The following is a 27,861-nucleotide window of genomic DNA, read 5'->3' on the forward strand; positions in this document are numbered from 1 at the left end:
GCTCAGGTCACGATCTCAGGATCCTGGAATCGAGTCCCACATTGGGCTTCCAGCTCAGTGGGGAGTCTGCTTCTCCCTCTGCCAGTCACCCTGCTCGTGTGCTCTCTCTCTCAAATAAATAAAATCTTTTTTTAAAAAAACTGATGCTAAGCTGCTTTTGTCCATTTCAGAATAGTTTTGTACTTATACTGTAAATAAATTCCTACCCCAGAAGTAAATAAAATGCACATATTTTCTAAAGTTCATTTTGCAAAATGACCTTACAACGTACATCTTATTTCTCTCTGATGTATCGTAAAATTTACAGTTTTCTTCTAATACGCTGATACATATGAGAAATCTACATGCCTTTTTAAGTGCCTCTAACTCTGAACTAAATATTTTTTGGCCGGTTTATAAGCAGCATAGACTATTTCCCACAGCAGTTAACAGCAACCACGAGATAAGCTGACGAGAGGAGCTGTTTAATGCCTTTAGTTACAGCCACTTTGTTGTAATCCAGGGTGATCCAGCTCAGAGTGTGTTCCTTTTCTTTGGTAACTCTTCCTTGTGATGAAAATCAGCCAGGATGGAAGCATCCAAGATTAACCAAAATGACAGCACTCCCAAGAGAGAACTTTTGTTGGTGGTGTTACTAGCACAGCCTCATGAAATTAATTGTTTTTGCATTTTATTGCTTTGTTCTCTGCTTTGAGCCATGCCTTATAAAGGCTGTTTCCATGAGGGTCAGTGCGTCCTCTCACTCCAAAAATGGTACTTACACAAAGCTCTCCCATCTATATTGCAGGAGAGATGATCTTCTTTTCCTTTCCTGTATTTTCTTTATTCTTGGGCATAGCGACGTTTAAAAGATTTTGGATAAACAAGTCACAGCTACGGTATTCCCTTGTAAATAACACTAAATACCTGAGTTCACAGGATGCTCTCTTCTATCACAATATACTTGTGGCTTTGAAGGGCTGCACCTTTCCAAGCTGAGACAACAAGACATACAGCTGTCTTTTCGATGACACTATTCGTATATTTAGACACTGCTCACAACACTCTTTCACATACATGACCTCACTCATTACAGCAGAGTTCTTCAGTCTCTCAGGCTTAACTGTGTTTCATACTCTGCAGTTTGGGGATATCTCTTTCCCAAGATTTTACCTCAGTCATGGAATAGATAACACCTCCCACACAATGAGATTATAGTCAGGTCTTAACATCGGTTTTAGATACCTTAATTAAAATTATGTGAACAATGAGTGGAGCGGGATTTGTCAGTTCTCCAAGGGATGCAATGGATTCACATAATACCACATGCTCAATTTTGTGAAGTATCTATTTAAGAGGATAAATAAATCATAAATAAGTTGGGGGGAGGAACACACCACAGCCAGCTGTGTAACACTTCTCTCATTCAGCTGTTGTTAAGGATGCTTAAGAACTGGTTGGTATCACTTTACCTGCTTTCTTTCCTTCTATTTCTCTGCCCCTTTATCTCCTCTGTAGGCCATTAGTATTATCAAGGACCCAAAAGGGCTACCAGACCAGTAACGCTTTCCTGCCAAACTCAAAGGTCCTTTCTGTTTTCGCTTTTCCACAGTGAACATTATGTTCTAGGCTCTCCTCTCTCATCTGTAAATTTATTCCCTAAAATTGAGATCCCAGTATGGGTCAGAGGCTGTTCTGATAAGGAATACAAAGTCCTGCCTTTATGGAGCCTATTTTCTAGTGAGGGAAAAAGAGACGTTAAGTAAATAAAAAGATGGATATGTGATATGTCAGGTAACGTTAAGTTCTGTGAAGAGAAATAACACAGGTAAGAGACTGAGAACAGCCTGAGTCCCCACACCGAGCCCAGCCACCTCTCTGGGCCTCGCTGTTCTCACCCCACACCCTCCATGTCTCCTCCTCTTGACCCACTTCTCCACAAACGTGCCAGGTGCCCTCTTCTCTCAAGGTCTTTGGTTTGTTGCTGTTGATTCACTTGTTCCTCTAACTTTTTTCTAGTTTTTCTTCACACATCCTTCAGTCGGGCCTGTCATGCCAACCCTATACAGAACTGTGCTCACTCACCCTCACCACACCCAACACCGACACTTCCTACCCCTTTCCTCTGCTTTCCTTTCCTCCTGAGTACTTGACATCATCTCGCCTGCAACACAGTTTACTTACTTGTCTTGTTTGGGGTCTGGCTGCCCCCCTGGAACAGAAGCCCCACAAGGACAGGGAGCATTGTCTATTATCTTCTTGCTGTATCGCCAGTGTCCATGACAGAAACTGATACTCAGTACACTCACAGAATCACAGAAAGTCCTGACTGTACACGCGTGCTGCTGGGGGCTTGGGGGGAGTAGAATCCAGGCATTCCAAACAGCAAAGGAAAAGTCAGGGAAGCAGAACTAAGCTCAAGGTGTTGGAGGCCAAGGAAGGTCAGGGTGGCTACAGTGAAGTGAAAGAAGGGATGAGTGGTAGGAGATGAGAACTCAAAAGAAGTCAGTCCAGGTCACTTAGGGCCTTGGAGGGCACAGCAAGGACACTGAATTCTGTTCCAAGTGTGAGCAGAAGCCATCGGAGGGTTCTGAGTAGGAGAACGGCATGACCTATCTTCTGGATGAAACAGATTTTTAGGCTGTGGACACCAACAGAAGCAGTGAGGTCATTTAGAGGGTTATTGCTACAGCCCCGACGAGAGATGGTGAATTCCCTGGGGTGGCAGCTGTGGCTGAGGAAACACAGGTATACATTCAAAGGTTGGTTGGGCAGGACTGGCTGACAGGTCGAGTGCTGGGTGTGAAAGAAGGAGAGGAATTCGGGACGCCTCCTAGGCTGTGGCTTGAGTAGCTGTGAACTGTGGTGCCATTTACTGAGCTGGGGAAGCATGAAGAAGTCTCTCGCCGCTCCTTCTTCCCTTGATTTCTGTAACCTTCTGTGTCCCAAATCTCCTGGGATCTTTATTTTTCTGTCCACACTTGATCCTTCAATAAACCTATTAAAATTTCAGGGGTTCAACCATCACCCTTATGCAAACAATGGTCTAATCAGCAGCACCAACCCTAACATTCCACCTTTACTCCAGTTTGCTCCCAACTGACTTCTGGACACTTGCACATTTTGCTGGAACTTCAAACTTTCAGTCCCATGTGTGCCCACTCGGGTCGCTTGTCGGCTCTTCTCTTCCTGCTTGCAACAACCTGCCGTTCCTGGCTGCCATCTCCAAACTGCTCTCCCTGCCTGGTCTTCCGTGCCCCTCTCCGGTGTCAGCTCTGCTTCCCTCCAAGTGGCTCCGTCTTCCTTGCCAACCTGATACTGCAATCTTTAGGCAGCAGATCCTACTTGGTTTTTGGGTCTTTCTTCTTCTACTCCATCCAGGACAACAGCATTACCACAACCCGATTCATTTTCCTAAACAAAATCTCCACGATCAAACGTTCCTTCTCAAAACCTTCCCACAGGTCCTGACTGGTGACTGCCTCAAGTACAAACTCTGAATCTGTCTTCCAGAGCCCTTCTCAGTGTGATTCTAAGTTACATGAACATAATCTCGGCACTTCTTAACAGACACCCTGCTATAACCAGAAGGCTGTCCTCAGAATTCCCTATAAGCACTACATACACTCTTGCTTCCACATCTTGGCCCGTACAGTTCTAACATGGTATGCCTCTCTCCTTTTCTCTTGTGTTTCTCACCTTTCAAGACAAGTGTAAGCCCTACTCTTTCCAAGATGTCCTTTTCCAGCCCATACTGATTTGTTCCTTTCTCTGAAAACAATTAATAGTAAATTACCAACAGATTTTTATTATCATTAATAGCCAAGCATCTTATCTATGTAACCCAGATAAGACTGGGATCCTACAGCAGCCTTGATTCTTGCATGATACTTCAGAGCAGAATTCGAAACTTGGGTCCATCTCCCCAAAACAAATCCAACTCTACAAAGCATTAATAAATACACAGAATTTACTGAAAACTGTATTGAGAAATGGAAGAAGTGGTTACATAAGGCAAAAATCTATTTCAAATCACAATGAAGCACCTCGATTTCTACGTCTTCGACTGCTGGCTGCCTGCTCACCTCTCACCCCATACTTCTCCCTCCAGCCTCTCCAATTCTTCAGCACCATGTTTTTTGGCTTCCAGGATGACCCTTCTCCTTTCCCCAATGAGTCACATGCACACTTCCAGCTCTCCCTTTGTTTCCACAGACCAATTTTCAGTCTCTCAATTTTCATTCTTTACTCCCATGTCCTGGCCCAACCAATAAAGGCTGAATTTGCCCTCTTCGGAATTACAGAAAATGGTGTTTAAAAATGTTTTTCATAACACAAATAACTATTTTCATTCTGTTGCAAATCATCACATTAATTCTCATAACAACCTTGAGGGTAGGTATGATTATTTCCATTTAATAAGTAAGAAAACAGAAGACCACAAGTTGATACCACTGACAAGTGGCACGTAGGTCCTACTGTGAACCTGGGTCAGTTTGTCAGAGCGCACAGTCTGTCAGCTTCCCGTAAAATAATGTTAACATGTGGTTTTGTAAAATTCTTTTCCAATTTTCCTGTTCCTTTAGAGCAAGGATAATATGTGTGTGTGTGTGTGTGTGTGTGTGTGTGTGTGTGTGTGGTGTCTCTCAGAATCTCTGATATATTATTCAATACACTTGTCTTAACTGGTACACGGTTGCTGGTAGTCCCCACACTGGCACTTGAATATTCCGGTTTGTAAGCTGCTCACGAGATCTTCCTTTGGGTCAGGGGCTGTAGCACACGCTGTCCCTGTGTCTGCTGTAAGTCTGCTGGTGAGCTGATGAATTATGCTGTGGAGAGGGAGTATAGACATTCTTTCCTCCATAGCCCTTAGGGCAGTTCTGGTTTGTATCTCGTAAAGGAGTTGGCTCTGCCGGTGAGATTACTGATACTGTCAGCAACAACCACAGCCTTACACAAGTTCATACAGAGGCAATGGTAACATCATCAACCAGGAAAACTAAGAAATGGCCTGCTTTTGAAATTAAGGCAACTTCGATCATCTGAAATCACATTCTTGCAATACCATTGCAGTTTCCCCTTAAAAAACAATTTCTATTAGAGGAGTTGGAAAAATGGTGCAGATTTAGGGTGAATGCGGCTGATTTAGGGACTGACTGGTGCAGCAGCCCCTGGCCAAGAGCTTATGCTAAGGATATAATAGGAAAACATGTTTGTGACCCTGTGGGCTTTAGCGTAAACGTCCAAGCATGAGCAGTTGGGAACACCCGGCTTGCTCGGTGTGGAACGCAGTGCCCTCAGATAACAAGCGGCCAGGAACGCCTGGTCAGCTAAGGGCCGAACGCCACCCAGCCGAAACCTGATTGCTCTTGACAATAGCCCGCTGGGTCCATAGAAACATGTTTAAGAACAGGCCTTACTTGCTGAATGTTACATCATCTACTCCCATGACCTTCCCCGTGAGGTACTACTGTTCACTAGGGTCACGAGACTCCCCTTGTCTTTGATTGTTTACTGCCAATAAATACACAAGGTTGCAGCTTTTTGGGGCGACTGCACACTTTGTGGTCGTCCCCTGCACCCATGCTTTCTTTCACAGCTAACCTGTCTGTGCCTCGTCCTCCTGAATCGCGCTGCTGCTCCGCGGGCGGTGTCACAGCAGACTGGCCATGCAGGTTACTTGCTTTCCTTCGTTTTTCATCTGCTCTTGGGTCACCGAGTCATCTCTTTACTTCATTGTCATACAGTACTGGGTGCTTGTAGCTTTTGCTTCTGGGTGTTGTGGTTTGGTTTGGCTTGGGCTACCACAGAGCACAGACCCAGACCTTGGAGACTCATCAGCTATTCCAGATGGCCCCCAGCTTTTCTGACATACCATGGAGGCCCTGTCAGTGGCCCTAGAGAGTCAGAACTGGTTGATGACTTTCCTGAAAGATGCCCCCAAAGAGCTAATGAGGTGTAACTGGGAAAGGACTTCATTCTGAGACAGGAAGATGGTTCTATCCACTCATTGTTTTGTTCATATGTGCCACATTCTGGGCTAGACTCTGGAGGTTCTAACTTTCATAGTAAATACAGAGACTCCACTGCCAAATGCTTAAAATATACCTGTCAATGATGATCTGGCCATCAAAATTTTAAAAATATCTGCAGATTGGGAAAAATGAAAGGAATCCACCTGCCAATCTGTTCTTGAGACCAGGTGGAAGCCAAAAAAAGGCCTAAATGACCACAGAGGGCAAAAAAGGCTCAAGGCAGGCCAATCAAAAAGGTAGTAGGGTTCCTTGTTATTAAGTAAGCAGGTCTAACCCAACTTGAAGTAACCACGACAGATGTTCTTACACTGTCTTTCACCTGGGTTTGCCACTGATATTCAGAGCAGAAAAAGAAAAAAAGATTATTATAAAATTTGGAAAAATAACAAATACCAGTATTTAGGAAGAAGGCAAATGCTGTTTCATATCAGAGTCAGAAAATATACCTTATGCCAATTTGGAGCACATTCTCCCCCAAGATGAATAAAAGCATGCACATGGGCAACAGGAAGTTGGTACTTTAACACTCTGACTCAAGTCTCAGAAAATTATTCCCACTCAGCTTCTCTGACTTACTGTTGGCATTGGTAATGTTATTCCCCTGGTGCTCCTGAATTTTGAAGCTTTCTTCAAATTGATCATTTGCTTTCCTGACCATCTGCTGTAGCCTGGCAACCTGATTTTCCCAGTCACCTTTCAGGACAGACCCCCTAGGACATCTAGTCTGTACAGTCTCTCCCTATGGCTCATCTGGCGACATAACTTGAGACTGTTACCACTTCTCTAGGATGCTTGGTAATCTAGTCCCTCGGTTTGCTTTTATTTTTATTGCTTCTATGAAGCATGGTTCAGTGCCAGCTGATCAGTTGGCTTGATCCTGAGGGGCACCAACGTGGTATGGAGCTCATATGCCAAATTTTTGCCTAAAGTTGAACTGCCAATATATCACATAGCAGTGCACTCGAGTTTTTAATCAAACTTAGACAAACTCTTAATTACAACAGTACCACACAGGGCCATGCTTGAGTAAAGCAGAACAACCTTCACCCAGACACTGGTCCCCCTGACAGAGGCTGGTGCTTCTGTAGGGGGTGACCTAAAAGATTTTCTACTTCCTTCCCATCTGGGGTTAACTGGGACAAATTTGAACTTTACCCATGGGTTTGGAAATGCCTGAGACAGAAAGAGTTCAGAATCAGAGAGGGTAGAATATGCGTTTTGAGCATGGAAGATGAAAAATAATAAGTCAAAGGTCAGGTAACACCAGTTCATGGAAGGGGTTGGTGGTCAAGTTATGACCACAACCACATTCCTACAAGTGGTAACCCTGAACAAGGAGAAGATTCCTCTTTCCAGGAACTGGCCCGTGATAATGATCCTGATGATGTCTAGGTGACTCTGGGCTGACTGGAAAGAGAAGGGCCAGGTCTTAAGCAGAAAAGAACTTTCTTGGATAGGTCAGATTTAGGATAAGGGGAGAAATGAGCTAAAGGGAAGTTAGCTTGATGTGGGCAAGGAGGATGGATTGATTTTTTAAAATGAATTCAAGACTCTTGCCTGGAGAAGGCCCATCTATGGAATTGAGGAAACCTGTCTAAGCCAAAATGCTGAATATTAATCAATGTGGTATTCATTTGTACCTCAAAATCCTCACCCCTGAGTAAAGTGCATCTGTGTACTCCAACCATCTGTGTGGAATGGGCTGGATGACACGGGGGACAGTGCACGGAGATGGAAGATAAAGGGAGAAGTCATAAGGAGACATGGTTAAGAAAGTGGGAGCTCAAGCTGAACAGCTAGGGTTCAAGGTGACCACTTCCTGCAGTGTGACCCTGAGCGAGTTTACTTCCCTCCCCTGTAAGATTGGGGATGAAAAGAGAATTTACCCCTCAGGTTACAAGAAGAATTAGATGAGATAATACACGTGAAACAGTATCTGAATTTCATCACAGCCACAAAGAAAGAGGAAAGGCTCAACCCCACTAAAACACACGCACACAGGTACACACACAGAGGAATTTCAGAACACAGTGTTACAGGGTCAGAGATAATAAATCTGGATCCCATCAGTCCCCCTGAAGGGGTGGAGGGAACTGTACCCGTGCTAACGAGATCGTGAAAAATAATGAAAGAAGTTTGCTGCAGTGCAGACAGATTAGCTCCACACGTAATGTCTCCAAGGGTCCAACGGGGAGGCTACCTAGAGCATTTTGAAGAGGTTTAAGATGTTCTTAAAAAGCTCCTCATTATTTTCATGACAGTTTTTTAATCTCTAGAAAATGCCCAGAGTTTTAACTGAGTCCCAGTTGGAGACTTCCGTGGTGCCAAATGACATGCAAGGTCTTACCAAGAACACTCTCATTGCAAGGACTTTGAAAATGAATGGACCGCGCTGGCCAGAAGGCCAGGCATAAATTAATATCAAGAAGGGAAAAAAAAGGCCACACAGGCGACACCAGCAAGCTCTGTGATCCGAAGCAACTGGAGAAAAGGAAAATGAAGCCCGATGCCACATGGACAATCTGGAAGCATGTTAAGTGTGAGACACGGCGTAGAACAAAAAGACAAACCCTACAAATGTAGAAAATGAGTGTTATCTCAACGAGAAAAGAAATACAACAAAGAATATGTTTTCTTAAAAAAAAGTTTCCATAGACCATAGGTCCTGAAGAGAAAAGAATATGAAGAACATTCAGTCAAGGATGAGGTGGAGCGAGGGGAGGGGGAACTTAGGAAAACAGGTCAAACTGCTGTAACCCTAAGCCGCAGCAGACGAGATGCTCTGGAAGAATGAAGGATAATAGGGCGGCAGTCATCAGCAGTGGTCAAATCGAGAGAGATTGGAAAAGCCACCAATACTCTCATCATTTCGGGCGAAGTTGCACAACTGTCAGTAGGACAGCCCGAGTGAGGTGTGCCTGGAACTTGGAAGAGAGAAAAATGAAGTATGCTACCATAAAAAAAAAATTTCCTCAAAAGGCAGATGGACAGACGCAGCAAAGGGAAGAAGGCACTTACCAGAACGGACTTGTTCTCCATATAGCATGAGAAAGTTATACTCCTAGAAGCACAGGAGGAACAGGGCCTGGGTGCTGGGCCAGTGTCCCTTTAGTGGTATAGTCAGTCACATGGGTAACATCGTCACTGTCCTGCTTTGGGGAAGGTCGACAGGGCAGCCTGTCTTAGCTAGAAACCTTTTCAATATTCAGGCACATAACTCACCAGCCAACTGTCAGACCGTAATTGGCCAGCCCATGCAGATCGGCATAAAGGGAGAGAATGCACAGTGCAAGTCAGCACGTGCCTTCCAACTGGACAGAGGCTGTATTTATCTTTCAAATGACCCAACTGCTATTATGATATTATACAATAGTTTCATCAGTTTGGATAATGTAAAATCATCCCTGTGAGATGGGCTTTCTTTGATGTGCTGAACCTATATTTCTAAGCCTATTACACTTGAAAATAAGGCCCTGGACCCCAGTAAATTCACCAAAATAATAAAAACCACCTGGTTGCAAGGGGATGAGAAGTGTCCTGTGTAGTAGCTAATTTTTCTTCTCTAAGTGACAACCTCTCGCAGTACTGTTAGCCCTGAGTGCCTTCCTTCTTTAAATGAGACAGGGACGGAGTCAGAATTAAAACGCATGCACACACACACACACACACACACACACACACACACACAGAAGTACTACAGGGAGAAGAGAACCAGGTAGAAGTCCGGGGGTTAAGAAGAATCATTTTTTAATTTCTGAGTTTAAGAAAGTACAGACAAATATTCAGAAGGAATTACTTCCTACTGGAATTACTGCAACTACAGCCAAACACAGAAATTAATGTGCATCTGTGGATGATTCATAGTTATCTAAATACATCAGGCACCCTGAGTTTAAGAACAGACTTCCTGCTAGGATCAATGAGGCACAAATAAATCCTACCCCCCATACATACACGAGTAACATAAAACTTGAGAAATATTACATAAAAAGACAACAATTTTAATATAAATGTCATACCTAATTTATGAAAAAGTACTCACTAAAAGCTCTATGCAAAACTTAGGGAAGTGACAGAGGGATGGCTACGTGAAAAACACGCTGACAGGATTCTGGAAAGCAGGTGGTGACTCCTACAGCTGACAGGTGCAGCAACACCATGTTCTCTACAACACTAGTTGTACCTCCTCTTTCTTTCTGGTTGCCAATTAAATTTTGACTCTTTTCCTTTTGAAAAATACTTTGGTGTTTCCTTTCTTCCCGGATTTTTTGTCAGTATGAAGGTTTTTCCTGCTCCCTTTCACAAATGACTCCTAGACCTTTTCAAAATCCCTTCAGATGGTCTCTTAACGCCATGACGGTTTATAGAGGAAGCGATGTGATGCCAGGGAGTAAGGGTGCAGGGAGGGAATGTGGATGAGAATGAGACAAGACCGGCCATGAGTTGGTCACTGTGGAGCTGGGAAATGGGCACAGAGGAGTTGATGGTATTATGTTTGAAATATTCCTTCATGAAAAAAATTTTAAATTAAAACCTCCATTATTGTTATACTGTGTACTTTCTTCAGTGATTTTCTGCTGACGGGCACAGAAGTTAGGCTGAAGTCAGAAGACATACCCTAATCCACAGTTCCAAATAGCATTTTGAGATATCTTACCTAAAGACAGGTATAATGAGACGAGGCCTCCCCCCTTTTTTTGAGAAGCGGCTGGGGCGGGGAGAGAGAATGTGCTTGTGCACTAGGGAGGGGGCAGAAAGAAAGGGTCTTAAGCAGGCTCCACACCCAGCATGGAGCATGACACAGAGCTCGATCTCACCACCCCGAGATCATGACCTGAGCCAAATCAAGAGTCTGACACTTAACTGACTGAGCCACCAAGGCAAGGCCAGGCCCCTTTCTAAATACTCTCCCTTATATTATCATGTCAACAAACAGCAACCGTCTAGTTATTCTTATTTAAAGTTTAGCTATAAGCTTCTTGGCGATCAAAGTAAGAAAAGAGCTCTCTGTAATGAGCAATACAATTCATATTCTAATAAAGGAAGCACCAAATAGATTTTTTCCTGACATTAAATTCTAATGTCTAAATGAACTTTTAAACTACAGTGCAAAGAACACTAAACAGTATAATGGACAATGTCTTTAACATGGCTTTACAGACGCAGTGTTCCTCACATGGCCAGTCCGTGAGTCAATTCCTCCTAAATAGCAAAGGCTTTCTTTCACTTTTGCATCAGTGAGGCAAAGCGAGTCTGCTGGGATCTACAGGATAGTCAGATACAAAGGTCTTTGATAGTGATACCAAAGTTAGAATCAGGGATACATAATCTAGGGGGAATAAACAGAAATGCATCTGTATTTCTTGAACAGACTTCTCTAGGGCTTTTGGCAGTGGCCTAACATAAGTCAGTTGAGAATTACACTTTCTGGTGGGGATCTGTGTTATGATTGCGGAAAGGGTCATATGCTTTGGATTTGGGCAGGCAGGTTTCACGATGACCTTCAAGTTATATGTATCATTTATATGGATTTGCATACTAGTAAAGCTTTCTCACCCTGACAACTCAGATGAAAAGCATAGATTAGGGGTCAGGACATACAAGTCACAGTTCTATTTTCACTAGTTTCCATAGCCTTGGATATGTAACAGATTTTTCTGAGTCTTGTTTCCTCACCTAAAAACTTGGTTATTCAATTAACTGTTTCAGTTACTTTCAGGTACTAATATGACATGCTTCTTGAATTTCTCTAATCTTCATGAATGTGAATCAATATCAAGGTGTCATTTAGCCTATGATATTTATCTCACCAGGATTATATCCGGACAATAGTCATTGCTGGTTTCAACTTCCGTCAAAGCCTTACATTCCTGCACAAGGTTTTGACTCTGCTTCCTATTCATTTCCAAAGAAGAGGCCTATGGCAAGATATTAACAGAAAATATACAAGGGTTAGCAGCAATCACTGGGATGTATTAAACTGCATTTATTCAGCCTCTATTCAGTTCTGTACAGAAGCAAACGTCTGTAGGATAAACAGGAAATTCAATTTCCGATCTTTGCCCTCAAGAAGTATATGATTTAGATAAGCACTTCTAAAAGTTAAATAACAATACACAACAATAAAATAAGAGCATCATAAGGCAAATTATGTGTGAAATGAGTGCTGCAGACCATGGGCCTCAGTAGTGAATCAAAGGGCTGGTAGCATTTTGCAAATGATCTCCATGAATTACCGCTCATACACTGAATAAATAACATCTCATGTGGATATACACGTTGTTCTTAAAATTTAGGTAGATGTTGCTGTGGGGACATAAGATACACATTCGTTTCAAAATATCTATGATGGCTTTATCTTACGTGGTCCTTAATCAATAGATACTAGGCATGCCTGGTATTACGTGAGATGTCTGCGTCATCTTTTTAAAAGATGTCCTCATACTTGAAAAGAGGGGAAACAGCCGGTATGAAAAATGTACAACGCAGGGAAAGGTCTCCTTTGATTGGAATGGTTACCAGTGAACTGTCAGCTTCTCAAGACCAAGAACTGTGTCAATCTCTGAGTCCTTGGTACCTGGCCCATCATAAATGCTTACCATATGTTTGTTCAGTGGAATGAATTAACAAAGGACACAGAGAGAAAATTAAAAGGAATTAAAACCTGCAGCTGTAGGAAACAATAAGAATATTATTTTTACAGGGAGCCCTGCTTTCAGGAGATGGGGGGAATGTTTACAATGAAGAAAGTGGAATCTTCTGAGAAACACAAGGGTGTGATAAAAACAATTCTCTAGGAAGAACAATTAATTACCTGTGTTAATAAAGCTGGACTGTGGTACATTTAAGCTAAACATCAGCTAATTCCAGAGCCATTGTCATTAAGCTTTTGGAGCACATTATAAGATTGATGCAGAGCTATCTGCCTTCCTAATTCCATCTACTTAGGCTAATGTTAAAATTAATGACACTTCCTGCACCTCCTCTGGTAGTGGAAATGCCCAGTGTGCTTACTGGACAGATTATCAGAAATTTACTGCAAATAATCCTGAAGTAATTGAAAGTTGTTTCAATTGCAGTTTAAAACTTGGTTAAACTCATTTTTCAAATGTTAGGGAATTCCAGAGTCTTCTCCTGATCTATCTGCCCCAATTCTAAATTTTTGTATAGAATATCTTCTGCAGTGAAATTATCTTGAGTTTCCAAGAGCTGACATACAACCTGTCTCCATGTCTTGCACGTTCCACTTGCTAATCAGTCCATTCTAATCTGGCTTCTATCCCCTTCACTCCAACAAAAACAGTAAAATTCTTCCTGAGATCATTCCTATTACCACTAAGTCATTAAGTAAATGGACTTTTTTAACCCTTTCAATAGAATGTAGTCTCTCTAACTCTCCCTGAACTGACATTTTCCCCTTCTTGGCTTTAATGAGGAAGCAAGCACCTGGTTTGTCCTCTTCCTGCCCGGCCATTCCTTCACCATCACCCAGGCACACTTACCATGACAGCTAGCCATGAGATGGTAAAATCCCTCAGGCTTCTGTCCAATCTTTCTTCTCTTCTTACCCTTATTCCTCATTCGGCATGTCCTCTTCGAGGTCTCAAACTACAAAAACTGATTTCCCCTCATAGGCCAACCCACCTTCTAGGATTCTCTATTTCAAAGAATGGAACTACCATCCAACCAGGTGCAAGAGTCAGAAATTCTATAGTCCTTGCCATTTCCCTCTGCTTCACCTTCTATACCCAATACATCGCCAACACGGGTCAGTGTCTCCTACTCAAGACAAATACACAAGCAACAAATGCACTCACTCCTCTCTGCTTGGCTGTCATCACCCCAGTCCAAGTGGCCAGCGTTTCCCCAGGAGACGCCGTTAATAGCCCCCTGACTGCTCTGCCCACATTCACTACAGGCTTCCATACTCAGCCAACAATCTTTTCTAAAGGGAGACCTGATCACACCACTTCCCTTCAATGGTGTCCCATTGCTTCTAAGACAAATGCAAAACCCCTTGTCAAAGCCTATAGGACCTGCATGGTTCTGGTCACTTCCTACACATCTCACACCAAAGCCCCTTTCCATAGAGTTTCCTTGTCTTCCTAAGGTACTCTGTGTTCACAGCACCCTTCTTTAGCATATGTCTGCATTGTTTGGAAATGCTCTTCCTCTCTTTTTACCAATTTAACTGGAATTCAATCCTAAAAATTCAGTCATTGCTTTTTCAGGATTTTTCATCACTTTTCCCCATTCAGTCTTCCCAGGCAGGGTCAAATCCCTTATTATAAGTATTCATGCTACCAAGTCATTAAAAGCTGCCAAGTAGCAGTTTACATTTGTCTAATTATTAGATTGTCTGCCTCCATGTAAGTTTAATGTGAGTAGGGACTGTATGTGGATTTGCTCACGGTTAAATCCCCTGTAGCTGGCTAGCATACTGAATGGCACATAATAGACGATTTTATACACACACACACTAAGTGAATCTTTATAGTGGAAGTCTAAAAATGTGTAATTTTAACACCTAGGCACACTTCAACTTCTCAATCACTTATATGTTTTTAGAGCATACAACCTACTCATAAAATATGCCAACAAATCCCAAATCTTGAAGTTGCCCAGTTAATGAGTGGAAATCAGGGTTAAAGGAGATATGACGAGAAAATGATGCAACTATTTTTTATATTACACACATGCAGTATTTAGACACAGCAAAGATTAACTATCTTTTGAATATATGAACTTGTATGTGTATATTTCAAAGTAATTTTAACAAATAATTCCGTCGATTATAGACAGTTTTTCTTTTTCTGTAGTCTTGAAGAAAGATTTAGGGCCCAAACTTCAAAATTACAGGGAGTGGGACTTGAAATGTTTTAAGAGAATGAGCTACCCAAAAATGGAATGAGAAAGGCTACCTTAGGAGGTAATAAGTTTCTGTCACTGAAGATTTTCTACAAGAGTCCATACACCATTTGCCAAAGATTTTACAAAAGAACGTGTGAGATATTTTTACAGTGTAACCATTGTTCAGAATAATTCCTTTTGAAAGAACCATGCCTAAAATATCATGTCTCCCACAATGCTTAACACAGTATCTTTACACAGGGCAAAGTTCAGTAGCTATTTGCTGATCAAACTAGTTTACTGCTTTCAGAGCCTATGGCAATTTATTTGAATATTTTCTCTGGTGGCTCATCTCTACCCTTCAAGGGTGAATTTTATTTTGGGAAACAATACAAAGGCATTAGAAATCAAATTTAATGAACAAGGCAGATAAACTAGGCAATGCATTTCAGCTTACAAAAGATTTTAAACGGTGGTGAGGTATTGTCTGTCATCACCTACCACTGAATCTGGCACAGGGTTAAAATGACCACTCAAACGTAGGTTTCTTATTATTAAACGCTAAATCTGAGAGCAAGCTCTCAAAAAGGAATTAAATAAGAATAATATTGTAAGAATGAAAGTGCAGTGCTTCTTTTAAAAGAAACAAACTCATTTGGAAATTGTGGGGTAGAACATATGTTAAAATCAATCTTATCACTTAATTGTATTATCAAGATTATATCCCATTTTTCCAGAACCTCGACTACCGGGGTAAGTACCTATTGTAAAATTTGGCTAAGCATTTTTGCTCTAAAGCATTGAGTACAGAATCCTCAAGATTACAGGCTCATCCTAGATGAGTATGTGTCTCTCAAATACAGATTTTAAATCCTTTTCCCATGCAGGCGTTCTTTGGAGCCCTTCAGTTGATAAGCATCACACACTGCACTGATGTGCTGATATTAGCCTTCTGACTTTTCCTCCAAAAGAGAAGAGAGAATAAAAAATAGAAATTGGGACCCTGTCCTGGAAACTCAGATGACAATGCGTATGCTATAATTAGAGTGCTTTAAAAACGTGAAAATGAAGCAAAACCTTTGCCCAGTGCTATCTCCAGAGTAAGTGAATGTCTGTATATTTTGTGGATAAGAAAAGAAAAACACCTGGGACTCCTGGGCTCGGCTGACGTTTGCCCTCAGGGCGGCTGGACGTCTGTGCTGTTGAGGCTTCGCTTTCTTCTGTGGAGACTTCGTCATAATTTTAGCCTCTGCGATATACTCCACATCAGGGTCTGTCCCTTCTGTGTTTCTCTTCCAGCCTCTGTGGCTGACAGAAGGCTCAAAGGAGGCAAGAGACTCCTGCTTCAAGTTATCGCCCCAAAGTCTGACTTTCTGAGTTTTCGTATTTTTCTGGAATAACAAACAACATGTATCCATTAGTTGATAGCCAGCTTATTTATAATTATCATTTCCCTCAAAACCTTATGACATTAGGCGTTACTTATTACTAATAAGCACTTTAAAAAGCAGAAGTATAGAAAACAGGCTTTAGCAAATATATACCACTGTAATGGCTCATTCAGAATTTGGTTCAGCAGAGCTGGCCTGAGCCAAGAAATCTTCCAATTCTGAGGAGGCAGAAGACTGCAGACTGAGAACATGCTTCCTGACTTCCTCCCAGCAGAGGTTTGCTTGCCTTTGGTTCCCTGGTGCATGTATGTCAGTAATCTAGCTACAGGTCGGCTGGGGGGTATCAACCCTATCATCTGCCTGTTTAGAAATAGGAATAACTAAAATTGTAGGGTTTTCTGTGTGTGCATGCACACGTTCGTGTGTGATTGGTCTAACTGAAAAGCCCTAAAGGCTATAAAAATATTCTAAAATTTAAATTTTAGGTAACAGACATCTGAGGACTATAAAGTAATAGGACATATAGGAAACACAAGAAACAATGTAGGAATTACATATACAACATATTTCTAGGCAAATATATATATATAGACTGAATCAATGCTTCTTTATATATGATTGCATATATATATTTACACATACATAAACATAGAAAATATGGAAAATATATTAAAATATTTAAAATTGTCATTATCTGCAGACAGTAAGACAATGGGTGATTTAAATTTTCTTATTTATCTCTTATTTACTTCATTTTCTAAGATTTCCTGATAAACATGTAAAATAAGACAAAAAAATAATGGAAGTTAAAAATATGTTAGTGCTTTAATCTCTGAACCTCATTAACCGTGGTGACATTTAGCCCTTGATAAAGTCTTACCCTTCATATGGGAAACATGACACAAATGGCTAAATCCTACTTTACTTACTCACCTTAGATGCTGAAGTTTGACACGGAGTAGTGAACTCAGTGATCCTACTTGTTGGTATAAACTGAGGCTTTATGGAAAAAAATCATTAGATAAATGTAAGTAAAAATAACTTTCAATTGGAATATTACAATACTTCAATAATCTTCACTTCTTAAAGGAGTTTCAAGATTGCGCACCCTCACTGATAATTTTTTAAGGGGTCCATTGTAGTTTAGATATACCGTGACAATGTTCCAACGAGTGGTGACCAGGTAACACAAGAGAATGCAATGGTTGTCAAAGCATTACAGAACAGATGTCTCAGGAGCAATTTCAAGGAACCGCTGTATCAAACATGCCTCCACGGCCCCTGTCTGCTTTCTCTGGAGACCCTTTGCCCCCCATTTGCAGGTCCCAGCATCTGGAATGAAACCTGACCTTCAGCAATAGCTCTGTCTAGTTCAGAGCTCGGGGCCGGAGCTTCAAGGGACTTTTGAGGGTAGACTGGCCTCAATGGTGTGCCTAATGCTTGGATGCTGCTTGTGCTCACAGGCACAGCTAGAGAGAGAGGAAGCGTTTGCTCTCCCTCAAAAAGAAGTACCTTTCAAGCTAATATTTTGATGTGATGACGGTCATGTTAAAATGATGAGATGTTAATGAAATACACCGAGAGAAGATAAAGAGTAATACAGGCCCTGCACGCCAGGCTCAGGTTCATTTCCCTTGGGGAGTGAGCCTGGTTTAGGGGTCTGCTTGGACTTCCCATTCGTGTTTAATGTACCACAAACACCTGTGTGGTCACCAGCTCAGTGGCCAGATTCTCTAGGACATAACATTTACTGTCCTCTTGAAAGTACGCCACCCCGAAAATCAAGAGTTCCGACTGATTAAGGGTTGGTTCCACTCTCCGCTGAGAACTTTTCTGATGTGGATGGCTGGCAAAGATTTTGAAATGGTGCCTTTTCCTCTGTTCTCAGACCCAAATGCCTCTTGGCACATCCTATAAACTGCAGGTATCTTTCAAGACAACCCTTCCAAATCTGAATTAATTCACTTCTATACCAGCACCCGCCTTCAAACAGTACTTCCCAATGCATCCCCTCTCCTGACAAGTGACATCACCAAACACCAAGACACCAAAGCTAGGTTATCCTTGATCCATCATCAGCCTCAACCCTCTCCACTTAATCACTGATGAAGTCTTGTGGATTTCTCCACTTACATCTCTTTTAAATTCAAAATTTTCCCTAGCCTCAAGTCACCATATTGTTTTAAGGTTTTTATCACTTCTTGATTGAACTATTTTCTATAATCTTGTTTTTCTTGCTTCTGTTCCCTTCCCTCTGATCCCCCAAAGGAGGACTAATTGCTTTATCTTCTATAACCCCATAGCAGTGTTTCTTTTTAGATGTTTATGTAGATAATATATTCATATGGAACAACACACATTTTTAAAAGTATGTTTTTAAAAAGTCTCCTTACCACTCCATTTTTCATTTGTCTAGTTCACATTCCACTGCTGTTATTTTTCTGTTTATCTTTCCAGAGATCAGTTTATATCTCATACAGAAGCATATATAAATAAGCTTTCCCCACTTTTGAGGTAGGGAAAAATGGTAGTATATTTTACACGCAGTCTGCATCTTGCTTGTACACTAAGGATACATCCTAGAGATCTTTATTAGTACATAAAAAACTTCTTCATTTCCTTTTACAGATGCATCATATTCTAATGTACTGTTGTACAAAAATTTATTTAACCAGACCTGCTGATAAACATTTAGGTCTTCTCAATATGCTACTCTACAGAGTATTTTGTAATGACATGTAAAATAGGTAATTTTGTAAATAGGTAATTTTGTATTTGTGTATGTATATATAATCAATTTCTAGAAGTGCAATTTCTGGATCAAAACGTATATGCATTTGTAATTTTGATAGACACTGTCACATTGTCTCCACCAGGCTTTTGGTGGCTCAGCATACAGTCATCCTTGTGAATATTTCAACAAGAGCAGTGATAAAAAGTACATTCTCTATTTTGAGAGTAGAGAGTATATATTAATTATATATACATTATTATTACATATTATTGATTGTTTAGCTACTCCTAGGTTGAGGGCCAGTTAAAGTTTCCTATTACTAGCATGACTGACTCTTTTCCCACGTATCATTTGTAGGTTTTTGCTTTACGGAACTCAACACGATGTTAGCTGATATATTTGTAATGGATACCTCTTTATTATAAAACTGAAGACTTTAATTTAGTGCCCTTCCTTGGCCATTTAATGGTTTTTTCCCTTGAATTCCAAATTAATATTAGGCTGGACCCCTATTTGATTTTTGTACGTTTGCTTGAAATAACATGTTCAATCTTTCTGAATTGCCATTCTAGATGGGACCCTTCTATACAGCACAAGATCAGTCTCTGCCTTGTGATACAACCTGAAGTTCCTTGTTCTTTATTAAGGTAAGATTTAGGCCATTTGCATTTATTGATACCATATATGTGGTTGGTATTAGTCATCATATTATTTTATTTTGTTTTTATAATTTCTCTTAAGTTTTTAATGATACAGTCCACTTTCTTTTGTGTGGGTACTTCTGATATTATGCAGGGCTTTTTCCCTCTAGGAGCTACCATTACAATGATAAAATTTTATACAACTCTTATTCTTAGTTCTTTCCATCTTTAGACAGTATCTATAAGTTTCCTACATTGGATGATGACAAAATTTATTTTCTCTTCCCTCTTTTCTTCCACTGTCTGATATTTACTGGTATTCTCTTTCTCCATATTTATATCAGTACCAAAAAGTATGCTTAAGTTGTTTCAATGATACCTCTTGATCTTTTTATAGATGAGGCAAACAAATTAGCTTTCACACCTTCTTTCATCCTTGACTTCTTTTTTCTTGGTTGAATTATTTCGATGTTGCCAGGGAATCTACATTCAGTTTGGTACCTAATGTCGCATATGGTTTAGCCTATAGTTTAACTATAGTTATAGCGTATAGCCTAGAGTTAAATATAGTCAATGTCTATTTCCAGATTTTTGGTGTAGAATTTTCAGATACCTGTTGGCTGGCTGAAGTTTGATCTTGTTTTCCTCTAAAAGGGATTCCTAAGTTTTTTTTCCTATTTTCAAAACTAGTTGTTTGTAGGCTTTTATTTGAAGAATGGTGTGGTGAATATAAAATTCTTGGTTTATACCTCCTTTCCTTGAAGGTCTGATAGTTCTTACTTCACTATCACTGGAGCAAAGTTTTCTGTAGAAAATTTGAAGCCAATCTGAATTTTTTTGTCTCTATAAGTGATTTGATCTTTATGCTTACTCATCAAAACATTTTATCTTTTTCTGTACAGTTGAGTGACTTTTCTAGTATATGTCTTATGGTTGACTATTCTTGGGATAGTTTACCCTAACCATGCAGTGTACTGTTTCAAATATGTAGCTTCAAGATTTCTTGTTTGTTTTTAATTAAAAGTTTTCCTGATTTATAGCTTTAAAAATATGTTCTTCACTTACTTTTTTTTCAGTATTCCAATTATGCAAATACTGAATCTCCTTTTCCTACTTCTATTATCATTTTCTTTGTAATTATAAGAAGTCCTTCCTAATTTCTATTCATTTTATTTGCTTTTTCACATTTATCCTCTATAGCAGGGGATAGCAAACTTTTTCTGTAAAGGGCTAGACAGCAAATATTTTAGACTTTGTAGACCATATACAGTCTCCATTGCATATTCTCCTTTTTTCAATCATCTAATAATGTAAAAATCATTTTTAGCTTCAGGGCCATACATGAATAGGTAATGGGCTAGATTTGGTCAATGGATAATAGTCCACTGACCCCTGCTCTATAGCCCCATTGTGTTTATCGGAGTGATAATCTGCCTTTGTATTCTTTCCAGTTGTATGATATATTTCTTCTATTTCTTCCTTGAGTTCTACCAAATCATGTTTTATATTCATTGTCTCTTGCTGTTTCAACATCTCTTCCTAAGTTCTTATATTTCTTCTTTGAGGACTTATTAAAAATAACTTTTTTTTTACTATGTAAAAACTTGTTTCTAAATGTGTAGGTAGAATTTCCTTCTGATCTGTGTCAACATTTTCTTTTTTTACATTTCCAGCTGTACTGAGATATAACACACACAGAGTTCACTGCACATAACTCAAGTGTACAATTTGATAAGATTTGACATATGTATAAAGTTATTAAAATAATCAAGCTAATGAACATATTGATCATCCCCCAAAATTTCCTTGTGCTCCTTTGCAATGTCTCTCTACACCCCCTTCCTAATGTCTGATCTTTCTCTCAATATAGATTATCTTCATTTTCTAGAATTTTCTATGAAGTGGAACCATATAGTATGAAATTTTTTTCTGGTTTCTTTCACTAGGAAGAATTATTCTGAAATTAAACCGTGTTGCTATGTTGACCAGTTCACTCCTTTCTATTGATGAGTAGTATTCCACTGATTGGACAGACCATAATTTGTCCTTTCACTTATTAATGTTCATTTAGGTGGCTTTCGGTTTTTGGCTATTATAAACAAAACTAATATAAGCATACAAGTTTTTGTGTACACATATGCTTATGTTCATATGCGTATTTGCTTGGCAAAGTGTCTGTTCAAATAATTGCCTATTTTTAATTATGTTGTTTGTCTCCTTACTGAGTTTTTAAAGTTCTTTACATATTCTAAATACAAGTCTAGTGTCAGATATTGCTTTATAAATATTTTCTCTCAGGTCAGTGGCTTGCCTTTTCAATTTCTTAACTGTGTACTTTGAAAAGCAAAAGTTTTTTAATTTTAAAGAAATCAATTCTGTTAAAAATTTTTTTTTAGATCTGGTGTTTTTGTATCATATTCAAGAAATCTCTGCCAAACCCTAGGTCACTAAAATGTCTTTGTATATTTTATTCCAGAAGGTTTATAGTTTTAGCTTTTACATTTAAGCTTATAGCCCATTTCAAGATAATTTCGGTACTGAGGTAAGAGTCAAGGTTCATTATTTTGGGGGACATATGGCTATCCAAGGGCTTGGTAACATTTGTTGAAAGGTTATTCTTCCTCTCATTGAAATGTATGGGTCCCTTTACTGAAAAACAACTAAATATGTATGTGTGGGTCTATTTCTGGACTCTCCATTCCACTGCTCTCTATGTCTCTTTATACACCAATATCACACTGTCTTGACTACTGTAGGTTTATAAGTCGTCTTGACATTAGGTAGTGTCGGTCCACCAACTGTTCTATTTCAATGTTATTTTGATGACTGTTGGCACTCTACGTGAATTTCAGAATGTTGGCAATTTCTACTAAAAAAATCTTGCTTGAATTTTGATTAAGGCTGGGTTAAGTCTATAGACCAGTTGGGGAGAATGACACCTTAATAATATTGAATCTTCAAGCCCATGAACATAGGTTTGAACAGAAAAACATCTCCATTTATTTGTCTCATGTAATTTTTTCAGCAATGTTTTATAGTTTCCAGTTTACAGGTCTTGCATATTTTTTGTTAAATTTGTCCCTAAGTATTTCACATATTCTTTCATTTTTTATTGACTCTATTTCCTATAGTATTTCACATATTTTAATGCTATTATAAATAGTATTATTTTTTTAATTTTAGTTTTTAATTGTTTGCTGCAAGTATGTAGAAACAGTTGATTCTTACGTACTGATTTTGTATCCCTGCAACCTTGCTAAGCTCATTTCACCAGTTTGTCACTTTTTTATAGATTCCATCTGATTTCCTACATAGACTGTCACAACTAAAAACAAAACATTTACCTCTTCATTTGCAATCTGAATGTCTTTTATTTCTTTTTCTTTCTTTCTTGTACTGTCTAGAACATACTGTACAATGCTGAATTGGAGTCGTGAGAGCAAACCTCCTTGAATTCCTGATTTTAGAAGAAATTTTAGTCTCTCAGTAGAAGTACAATTCTAGCTGTAAGTTTTTTGTAGATTGCCCTTATCTTGAGACAGTGTTCTTCTGCTCCTGATTTAGATGTGAGTTTTTATCAGAAATGGATGTGGTTCCTTCTTGTCATGTCATTTATTGGATTTTTTTCTCTTTTCTTATGGAATCTTATTTTTATGATACATCTTTATATGGTACCTGGCTCATCTTTTACTGGAACCTTTTTTTTTCTTTTTGTAGGGTATCTTTTTTAGCTGCTACGTTAGTTCATTTCTTCAACATGTAAGAGTTAGGTTTTCCAGGACTAGCTCTTTGTCAGAGTTTTTCTATCGGAAGGGAGATAGGATTCTAGGCAAGTTTTCTTTTTTTTCCCTCTGCAAGTCAAACCTTTCTTCTCATCTCTCTATACACACACAGACACAGCTCTGCAAATACGACTGTTTGAGTACTTTCATGTGCATTCCACATCCGCTTTTGGGGGAATGAGAGTAGGTCCAGTAAGGCTCCTCTTGCCTCCTGGCTAGAGCAGACAGCAGCTATCACTTTTCCATCTCCAGAAGTACCCTTCTTCACTAAGTGTATTTGTATTAATCCCTTAAATGTGCTGTTCTGTTTCTTGCATTTTTCCCCCTGCCTCCTGTGGAGTTCCTGCATTATCTTGACAACTTTGAGTGGCCCTGGGTCTCTATTTTAGTATATATTTTAGTATATGTCTCCTAGTAGGACTGAAATTTGAGTTTACATTTTTGTTGTCTGTTTCCCTTGTTGCCCTTAGAAGACTTCCAGAAAAAGAATGGGAAAATGTTAAGTCTGTATAGCCACATTTATACCAGAAATTTCCTATTAGAACACTTTTACCTCTCTTTATCATGGTATGTATCACACTCACAGTTATATGTTAACATGTGTCCCTCTCAAGAGACTGTAAGCCTCCAAACTCATTTTTTATCTGCAGTACCTCACACAATGTTTAGCACGTTACAGGTACTCAATAAGACATTAATGACTGAAAGGATAAACAGAGGCCCCCAGAGCCTGTGGCTCATCTATTCCCCACAGTTGAAACACTGCCCCAAGTCTATTCTGCATACGTAATGGGACTACTTCTCCACTCCTGTTGGGTATTATCACATCTTTGAGACACTTTATATTAAATGCCAGTATATACTCTCCTCCAAGGCTTGCATCACCCTGGGATGAGCTTTGTTCCTGGTACAGCAAGACATATTGAGCCTACCCTAGTAACAACATATGATACAGTTCAATTATGTGGGTTTGCATCATTTTTGGTACTGGCTTAAAGATAAAGACTTTTGCTATATAGTTTTATTGTAATGACTTTTGACCTGTACTAATCACATCACTAAACTAGAATTGTGAATAAATAAAAACGTTTATAAACTCCATAAACTTTCCTCTTCTGTATTAATTTCAGAGCAGTGTTTCTACTGAACTTCAGACATTATAGAGAAACACAGCAAAAATTAAAATGTCTCAACTACATTTTGAACAGAAAAACATCAATAATGATGGTCAAGTGAAATATTTTAAGGCAATACAGAAGCCAATACCAGACACTGAGATGACCTCCAGATGCCAGGAATAATGCCTCCAGATGAAGGGGAAATTCACTCGTAATTAGAAGAACACAGCAGTAGCTGGGGGAAGAGGCATTCAGTGACAGCCACACTGAATACTTACATTTCCCCACATGGATCTATACCCCGAAAGTTTCACTACACTCAGTGAATAATTTCACTGTATCTACAGTAAAGTTACACCACATCCTTAATAATACTGGGTCCAATTCTTTTACCTGTCTGGGTCCTGTTCATCTTTCTCCTTGATTTCATCACATGCTTTCCTTCACCTTGTAACCTCAGGGATTGCTCAAGTTAAGCGAACTTACACCAGTCTTTTCATCTCTTAAACACTCTCCAGCTCTGACGTCCTTTTACTTCCTTATAATTTACAGTTCTTCTGATTCTCTCAGGATTATCAATGCTCTTCATAGCTATCGAAACTTTTGTTCTCCTTCAGTTCTTCTCTTTTCTTTCAATTTCTCACACCCCCTCTTGGCTTCCCTTTCCTTGCCCATTCTGCCTCAGAAAAACAATTCATCACCTCAGCTCTGTTCTGCCACAGCCATCATGATAAACCCCAGCCTTAAATCATTTTCCCTGCCTGCTCAGAAATTTCAGGCCGCTAAAACTTGCATAACTGTTGGGCCCACACCATAAAAAAGGCATGGTTCTCATCCTCTCTGGATTTATTTTTACTTATCCTTAGTTAGCCTCTGTACCCCCTGACAAAGGTTGTTTCAAATCGTCATTATGCCCTGTACACAAAGCTTGCCTCTTTCACCATCAGCTGATGGCCTTCATTCATCTTTTGAAAAAACAAAACTAGATTATTAGGTTTGTATGACCGTCCCCCCCTTACCTTCTCTCCCACAATCCCAGAGGGGGGAAAATGTTCCTCCTCTTATCCTGAGTTAAACTCTCTAACTGGGTCCTAGCAATCCTTCCTTCCTGTCTTTGCTGGAATCTTTCTGTATCAGTCAGGCCTCATCTCTGCTGTGAAATTTCTCCAATTTCACTGGCTCCCTTCTCTTACCCCAGAAACACTGTCAAACCACTCGCTCCCAACAACAAATTTACCTCAACCCTACCACCTAACCCTCTAGTTACAAACCTATCTTTCTTTCTCTCCTTCAGTACAAAATTTCTTTAAAAGCAGCTTATTGCTCATGGCTCCCACTGTCTTTACTTTTCATTGACCCCTGAACCCATCTAGCTTCCTCTCAGAAACATCTTGCTGATCTGAGTGATGACCTTTAAGTCGTAAAAACCAATGGGATCAAGACAATGAGAACGTAAGCCACAGACTTGGAGAAAATATTTGTAAAAAAAAAATCTGATAAAAGATGGTTATCCAAAATATACAATAAAAAAAGAACTCTTAAAATTCAATTAATAAGAAAACAATCAATCTGATTTTAAAATAAGCCAAAGATCTAAACAGACACATCAACAAAGAAGATACACAGATGGAAAATAAGTATATTAAAATGTGCTCCACATCATAGGTCATCAGGGAAATGTAAGTTAAAACAATAATAAGACATAACAAACAAACAGCAATAATACGATACCATTACTATCTGTCAGAATGGCCAAATCCAAATCCAAAATATTGACAACACTAATGCTGGTGAAGATGCACAGCAGCAGGAACTATCACTCGCTGCTGGTGGGAAAGAAAATGGTACAGCCGCTCTAGAACACAGGCTGGCAGTTTCTCAGAAAGCTAAACATACTCTTACCATTTGAACCAGCAGTAGCCCTTCTTGGTATTTACCCAAAAGAGTTGAAAATACATGCCCACACAAAATCCTGCACGTGTATGTTTATAGCAACTTTATCTATAACGGCCCAACCTTACAAGTAAGGATCTGCTTTGGTAGGTGAATGGATAAACTGGCATAACCAGACAACGAAATACTATTCAGTGGTAGGAAGAAATGAGCTCTGAAGCCATGACAAGACATGAGGAACCTTAATGCATATTACCAAGTGAAAGAAACCAATCTGAGCAGTCTACATACTGTATGACTCCAACTATGTAACATTCTGGAAGAGGCAAAACTATAGAGACAGTAGAAAGATCACAGGTTGCCAGGGGTTGAGTGGAAAAAGATGAACAGAGCACAGAGGAAGTATTTTTATGGCAATAAATACACTCTGCATGATATTATAATGATAGATCTATGTCATCATACATTTGTTCACACCCATAGATTGCACACCAACAGTGGACCCTAAGGGTCTACGGACTGTGGGTAATTACGATGTGTCAAAGTAGTTTCATCAATTAGAGCAAATGTACCACCCTGGCGAGGGATGCGAATAACGGAGGAGGCTACGCAGGTGTGGGCAGGAAGTATGAGAGATCTCTGTATCTTCCTTCAATTTTGTTGTGAATCTAAAACTTCTCTAAAAGAAATAATAAAGTCTTTAAAAAAAGTGAAGTTAGTGCAATGCCCAGATGATAATACTTGCACACTTAATAATTCAGCAGAATTAAAGGGGAAAGACTGAAACAAAACACTATAAAGTAAGATTAGAAAGAAAGTTTTCTAAAGCATTAAGACCTAAAGTAGGGTATTTCTGTTTTATCTATTGAAATACCTCCTGTGGAAACAGGGATGACATATAATTAGTGAACTAAAATAAATTGGCCCATGTTAAGTGTACGAAATGAAGTTGACCTTAATGAAAAACGTTACCAGTTCCTCCAAAAGTTTTCCCTTCTTAATTAGAGACAGATATTTCTACTGATAGATGCAGTTCTACTAATAGATGGATGAAGATGAGTCATGGAGCTGGCCTATACTTTTTTTAATATAGTTTTTTAAAATCATGTATATGCTTTTTTAATTTGAAAAACACATTTTTACATCTTTAATTGCGTATTTTGTAAAACAGAAATCTATATAACTATTCATCTGCTTTGAATTCAGTCTCATTTATTTAAGGAGCAGTTTACTAACAACAGTATTTTTTTGTTTTTTTATTGTTGCCACCATCTCAGACTTCAAAGAATCATTATCACCCTAGAAAGCTTGCTAATACCAGCATTCATTTTTATAGGACACTTATAAACTGTCCCAGAAAGACTCTTAAGTGTTATTACATGTTTGGGAAGTCCCGAAAATCACAGATGGAATCAGCAAAAGCTGCATAAGAAGA

The 27,861-nt window shown here is 39.5% G+C and overlaps 1 protein-coding gene across 1 annotated transcript in view; it reads right to left on the reverse strand.

Moving 5' to 3' along the window:
• MORC1 (MORC family CW-type zinc finger 1) overlaps positions 1 to 27,861 on the reverse strand; it is a 156,077-nt gene that overhangs the window by 27,146 nt on the left and 101,070 nt on the right. Inside the window, exons 18-20 of the mRNA XM_034665385.1 lie at positions 17,192 to 17,257; positions 16,013 to 16,258; positions 11,828 to 11,935 (exon numbers count right to left, since the gene is read on the reverse strand). Of these exons, the coding sequence (XP_034521276.1) occupies positions 11,828 to 11,935; positions 16,013 to 16,258; positions 17,192 to 17,257 (420 nt within the window). The remainder of the gene's footprint in view (positions 1 to 11,827; positions 11,936 to 16,012; positions 16,259 to 17,191; positions 17,258 to 27,861) is intronic.

This window comes from Ailuropoda melanoleuca, chromosome 1 (assembly GCF_002007445.2).
Source record: "Ailuropoda melanoleuca isolate Jingjing chromosome 1, ASM200744v2, whole genome shotgun sequence".
Classification (NCBI taxonomy): Eukaryota; Metazoa; Chordata; class Mammalia; order Carnivora; family Ursidae; genus Ailuropoda; species Ailuropoda melanoleuca.